The following is a 6,583-nucleotide window of genomic DNA, read 5'->3' on the forward strand; positions in this document are numbered from 1 at the left end:
CTAGTTTTTTTGTATTTTTAGTAGAGACGGGGTTTCACTGTGTTAGCCAGGATGGTCTCGATCTCCTGACCTCGTGATCCACACGCCTCAGCCTCCCAAAGTGCTGGGATTACAGACGTGAGCCACCATGCCCGGCCCCTGCTTTTTATTTTCTATTTCTGCTTTCCTCAGGTCTTTTCCATCAACAAAGCCACCTCCTCTGCTCAGTTGATTGGATTTTATAGAATGAGATGTTGCCCTATTCTGGAATCACAAATAAAAGTCAATTAAGATCTTTAAACTAAATTTGTTGTAATTTTGTATTTTGACAGTTCATATGTCAAATAGCAATATCCAGAAAGATGTTTATTAAGATGGTAAGTGCTTGAATAGTTTCTCTTTTTGTATTTTTCTACATGATTTGAATTTAAGTGACCATATGTCAATTTAATAGAAGCAAAAACATTTTTAAAGAAAAAATAACATTTAAAGTTTTCAGGTACCATTTTTAAAAAATAATTTTTATTAATTTTATCAGCAAATGAAACGGAAACATAAGTAAATAAAGCAACTAGCAATTTTAAAATAAAGGTGACCAGGCACGGTGCTCACGCCTGTAATCCCAGCAATTTGGGAGGCTGAGGCAGGCAGATCACTTAAGGTCAGGAGTTTAAGAGCAGCCTGGCCAACATGGTGAAACCCCATCTCTATTAAAAATACAAAAATTATACAGGCATGGTGCTGCATTTTTGTAATCCCAGCTGCTCGGGACGCTGAGATGGAAGAGTTGCTTGAACCCGGTAGGCGGAGCTTGCAGTGAACCAAGATTGCGTCGCTGCCCTCAAGCCTGGGCCACAGGGTGAGACTCAGTCTCAAAAAGTAAGTAACTAAGTAAGTAAGTAAATAAATAAATAAATAAATAAATAAAGGTGAAATATCGACTGTTTTCCAAATGTCTTGAATTTACTAAAGCTATGCTATTACTTCACTACCATTTAAAAATTATTTCTCTTTGTTTTTTTCAGTTTCTCAATATTCCTAACACAACTTTATTTCTGGTTTTTTTTTTTTTTTTTTGAGACAGAGCCTTGCTGTGTCTCCCAGGCTGGAGTGCCCAGATTCAAGTGATTCTCTTGCCTCAGCCTCCTGAGTAGCTGCGATTACAGGCATGCACCACCACACCCGGCTAATTTTTGTATTTTTAGTAGTGATGAGGTTTCACCATATTGGCCACATTTGTCTCCACCTCCTGACCTCTAGTGATCCGCCCATCTCAGCCTCCCAAAGTGCTGGGATTACAGGCGTGAGCCACCACGCCTGTCCTATTTCTGTTTTTTAACAAGCGAAACTGAAGTGTCTTCCTTTCATCAAAGCTTATGGAGTGATTTAAATGAGATAAAAGTAGTACATAGTCTTAAGACGGCTCTAGTTAATTCAAGTTGAGCCTTCTTGTTTAGGTAAAACTTCCATTTATTTCAGTCATCTATCTATATCAGTGTTTCCTAAACATCTTAGGAAATCACCTGGGACTCCTGTAAAAATAAGAAGGCCACTGTCCACTCAATAGCTACTGAATCAGGCTGTTGGGAGAGATAAGTGACTTTTAAAGTACAGATCACATTTGTGAACCCCTCTGCATAGCAAGAGCACCCTATTGGAAAGAAATATAATGTATTCCACATTGCAACAGTGTAGAGTTTTTAGGTATTTGATAACAAGGCCTTATAACAACTTTTGATTCAGTTGCATTGCTTCCTGGTTTCTGCAATTTCAGCGCACAGGGACAAGTTTTGAGATTGTTATGGATGCCTCCCTCAACCTCTGCCTTCCAGTTTCTACCATTTCTTTTTAAAATACTTGGCCCCAAGAAATTATCCATTTCCAGACTTTATGCAATCTCCAAAAAAAAACTTTAAAAAAGTTTAAAGCATGCTTTTACATTGAGACTTGTAGGTCCTTTGTTTGTTTGTTTGTTTTTTGTTTCTTAATAGCACCAGCCCCTGCAAGGCTTTATTTATTTATTTATTTAGTAGAGACCCTGTCTCCCTATGTTGCCCAGGCTGGTCTCGAACTCCTAGGCTCAAGCAATCCTCCTGCCTCAGCCTCCCTACAGTGCTGGGATTATAGGCATTAGTCACCCTACCTGGCCAAGACTTGTAGATCCTTTAAAATGAAACTTTGATCTTTATTTAAATATACTCTGACAGCAAAAGGGTTAAACAACTGTGGCTCATTCCATTATCCCTGAAAGGAACACAAGAACTTCAAGGAATTAGGTAACACACAAAAGAACCTATATTTAATATGACTCAAAGACTTGAAGATCATAAGATTAGAGAGTAGACCTTCCTGTTTATGTCTCGAGGGCATCTTCTAAGAGAAATCACCATGGAATCTCATAAAATATTGAGAGTAATTTTTTGTTACTCATCCTTTCTCTTCCTTCCTTTGCCATTATAAAACCTCTCTTCCCTATCCCTTTGATCAGATGGAATCGTCTGAGTCTTTGCAGGTAAGCAACTGAAATTTGCTTTCTATACGAAGTTCATTAGAATGAAATATTTATCATTTTGTGTATTCTGTGTGGCTTAGGCAAGGTTAGGAGTTAGTGCATAATATAATTTTTGCTCAGAAGAAAATGAAGTGTTTCATATTTAAAGCTATTCAGTCTTAACTACTTTCCTTTTCATTATCAATTATTATATGTTTCTAAACATAAAAAGATATGTAACAACTAGACTGACTATTATTAGGAAACAGGTGAAGAGATGAATGTTCAAAGAATGCCAACGATTTTTGTGTCAAGGTGGTGAATGAGTCATTGTATAAAAAGGTATAAAAGAAATACAGATCACAGATTAGAAAGTTTCTTTTTTAAAAGAAACAATAGAGTGCTTTGTGCCAAAAGCTGATTATCACTAATGCTTCATATAAAATTGGATAGAAAAAAGCAACAGTTTTATGCTTTGAACTAATTTGTCACCTTGGATGTCACAGGATATGAAACCCATAACTTTCACAAAAGCAAGAGTTCATTTTCACTGCCTTTTCAAATGTTCGGGCATTGCAATTGAAATGATTTTATTACCATTTAGAAATTTAAAAACATTTCACCATTTTCCTAGTGTTTTCTGTTTGTTTGGTTTGGTTTTTCTGAGACAGGGTATCCCTCTGTCACCCAGGCTGGAGTACAGTAGTGTCATCTCGGCTCACTGCAATGTCTACCTCCCAGGCTCAAGCAATCTCCCACCTCAGCCTCCCAAAGTGTTGAGATTACAGGTGTGAGCCACTGTGCTTGGCCAAGGTTTTTTTTTAAGTCAGAGTGAAAACCCAAACCAGTGCAAAAAAATTTTTGTAGTGACCCTGAATGTCAGAACTTAAATTCAAAGAAATATAGATGATTTTTTTAAAAAACAATCTGCAGTTACAAGTTCTTTAAAAATCAAACAGAGGTGCCCTCACAAAATCATGTCTTGTTTATGATGAAACAGATACTTCCTTTATCTGACGTCAAGTGACTAACTTATTGTTTCCCTCAGAAAGCCTCTTGACTAAGGTTTCCACTTGTCTTTATATTTACTTAGCAAAAGGTGTCTGTGACTATTCACTTTCAGAGAAAGAAGAAAAGCAGAAAAGAGAATGCACGTCTTAAGATGCTAAGGGACAGGGGATTGAAATAGCCTGGAAAGTGTTCAGAAAGAATGCCAGCAAATCAAATGTTCACCTGGGGCTTGGGAAGAAACAAAAGAAAAATCAATATGCAGTCAAAGAGTGGTCTTATTTTTCTAGAAAGTGACTCTCCAGAAAAGCTCCAAGGAAGCTCTCCCTTAACACCTCTGACATTCCAGAGACTGTCCTAAACTCCGGTAATTCAGCTTCTGTCTGGAAATCAGACTTATCTTCGAGTCTTCCTTCATACAGGAAAAATGCATGTGGCAGTGGTAGCAGTTAACGTGATATTGCTCCTAAGCATGGGGTGGACGTCAGACTCTCTCTGCTCACCCACAGTTTTTTACAGAGACTGCTGGATCCGTCGCTTCCCAGGTCTTCTAATCGATCTGGAGGAGTCTCAGAAGCTGGGAGCCCAGTTCTTGAAGTATTATTCTGAAAGCACTGGCCAGAAGTGCAGTAGGAGCTGCTGTCTTCGGAAGGATGGTAAGTATTCATGATATGCTTGGGCAAAAATAAGACGAAACTTCCAAGGATGAAGCCCTAAGTGAGGAGTCCTAGGCAGAGGCCAGTAAACAGTTGTAAAGGACTAGAGAAGATGCCCTGGGGTGTGGGAGAGAGAGGTAGAGGAAAAAGAGCCAGTGAAACTGATTTCACAGTCTGGGCCAGAGCAGGCTCTATTTACGTATCTAATAATGACCCAAAATTCAATAGAACCTACAGGAAACAGAATCCTCTTTTCTTCACCAAAATGCTAAATGAAAATATTTCCCCCAAGGTTAATTTACAATATTTTTACAGCTCAAAATATATATGATTTTTAAAATATCTATTTCTCATTTTATTTTAAATGTTTAGAGGCAGAGTCTCACTATGTTGCCTAGGCTGGTCTCAAACTCCTGGACTCAAGCAGTCCTCCTGTCTCAGCCTCCCAAAGTGCCGGGATTACAGATGTGAACCACTGCACCCAGTCAAATATTTATTATAATTTCCCTTTCAAAGTACATTTTGGTGATATTAGTATCATATCAAATTTTTTTTATGTGCTGAGTCAGGTGCAGTGGCTCATGCCTGTAATCTCAGAATTTTGGGAGGCCAAGGTGGATGGATCACCTAAGGTCAGGAGTTGGAGACCAACCTGGCCAACATGGTGAAACCCCCTCTCTACTAAAAATACAAAAATTGGCCAGCGGTGGTGGCAGGCACCTGTAATCCCAGCTACTCGGGAGACTGAGTCAGGAGAACTGCTTGAACCCGGGAGGCAGAGGTTGCAGTGAGCCAAGATCGCACCAGTGCACTCCAGCCTGGGCAACAGAGTGAGACTCCCGTCTCAAAATAAATAAATAAATAATAAAAAGATTACTTTCCTTGTAAAGGTTAAAACAGAGGGCACTGCCTTATGCTGGTGTGATTCTGTCACACACACACACACACACACACACAAAAAAAAAACTAAAATGTGCTGACTTGGGTTTACCAAATGTGGAATGTATTAAAAAAGAATTTAGAGTGTGATTCATGTTTTGAAAGAAATAGGGAGATATATGTCAAATACCCACCCCAAAATCATATTTCCAAATATTCCTCATAAATGTTTTGTCTGTCATATGGAATCTGCATGTAGACTTCATCCATATAATATGATCAAGACCTGCAATTAAGAATGTTTATTTTATTATTGCAGGATTTCAAGTTATAATTGCCTAAAGACTTCTTTCATTTCTTTTTCATTTTTCCAAGATTTTAAAGCTACTTGAAAAGAAACAGCAAAAGCAGCACGGCACTTTAAAATAATTCCCTTGGTTGTTCCACACTTTCTTTCCATGGATCCGTATCAACTTGTTAACTTCCAATGCCTCTTGCCCAATTATGTAAGATTTTTGTGTGTGTAAGATTATGTATGTAAGATTTTTGAGATGAAAATTGGAGCTACAATAATTAATTTAATATGAGGAAATCTTTTTGAAAAGATAGCCAATCCAGATTTCCACCTTCCAGATGCTTCTAACTCCCATAAGTCTTCACTGAGAGGAGACGGCGGAGGGGCAGTACATTTTTTTGCATTTTCCCTTAGCATGAATTTACCTGACTCCACAGCAGAGAAGCTCTGGCCTTTGGACTGTCGGGGATACTGTAAGCATACAGGGCAATCCCATGATTTTAGAGCCCCTGTAACTTCCCAGTTGTGACTTTCTTCCTTCAGAACGAGAAAAACAGGAAGGCACATTCCAGTTATTAGCTGGAAGCCATAACTTTAAAATGCCACAATCCTGCTCAGAGCTGGGATGCTGAAATGTATACAAAGAATGTAAAACACGTTTCAAAATTGTCCTCTGCAGAATCAACTACTTTCTCATCAGAAATTTAAAAGTCTTAAGTTTGAATAGTTTTTCTTTCCCTTCAACTTTACAGCACAGTTCTCAGGGAATGTATTTGTAATGTGTAATGTATTAGCAATGTATTATTAACTAATTTTTGTCTTATTCTTTCTCCTGGAAAAATAGAGTACAGCAACATGAGGATGTCCTAGAAGTAACGATGGAGATGTAACTCCTCACAGTTGACCTTACACAAAAGCAGTACAGGTTCTGCAAGCAGCAGATCCACAGCTTTAGGCATGCTTTGAGGTCTGGTGATCAGACGCTAGCCCTCTGTAATCTTATTTTATTAAAGAGGTTCATACCTTGGCGGGTAGCTCATGCCTGTAATCCTAGCACTTTGGGAGGCCAAGGCAGGCAGATCACTTGAGGTTAGGAGTTTGAGAGCAGCCTGAACAACATGGTGAAATCCGTCTCTACCAAAAATACAAAAATTAACCAGGTGTGGTAGTGCACCCCTGTAATCCCAGCTACTCAGGAGGCTGAGGCAGGAGAATCACTTGAACCCAGGAGGCAGAAGTTGCATTGAGCCGAGATTGCACCACTTTGCTCCGGTC

The 6,583-nt window shown here is 38.9% G+C and overlaps 1 protein-coding gene across 1 annotated transcript in view; it reads left to right on the top strand.

The window, feature by feature from the left end:
• Positions 1-3,905: 3,905 nt before the first annotated feature.
• The window catches only part of MANSC4 (MANSC domain containing 4), a 12,298-nt gene continuing 9,620 nt past the window's right edge, over positions 3,906-6,583 (top strand). Inside the window, exon 1 of the mRNA XM_012002397.1 lies at positions 3,906-4,134. Coding sequence (XP_011857787.1) covers positions 3,906-4,134 — 229 coding nt within the window. The remainder of the gene's footprint in view (positions 4,135-6,583) is intronic.

This window comes from Mandrillus leucophaeus, unplaced genomic scaffold (assembly GCF_000951045.1).
Source record: "Mandrillus leucophaeus isolate KB7577 unplaced genomic scaffold, Mleu.le_1.0 Scaffold686, whole genome shotgun sequence".
NCBI lineage: Eukaryota > Metazoa > Chordata > Mammalia > Primates > Cercopithecidae > Mandrillus > Mandrillus leucophaeus.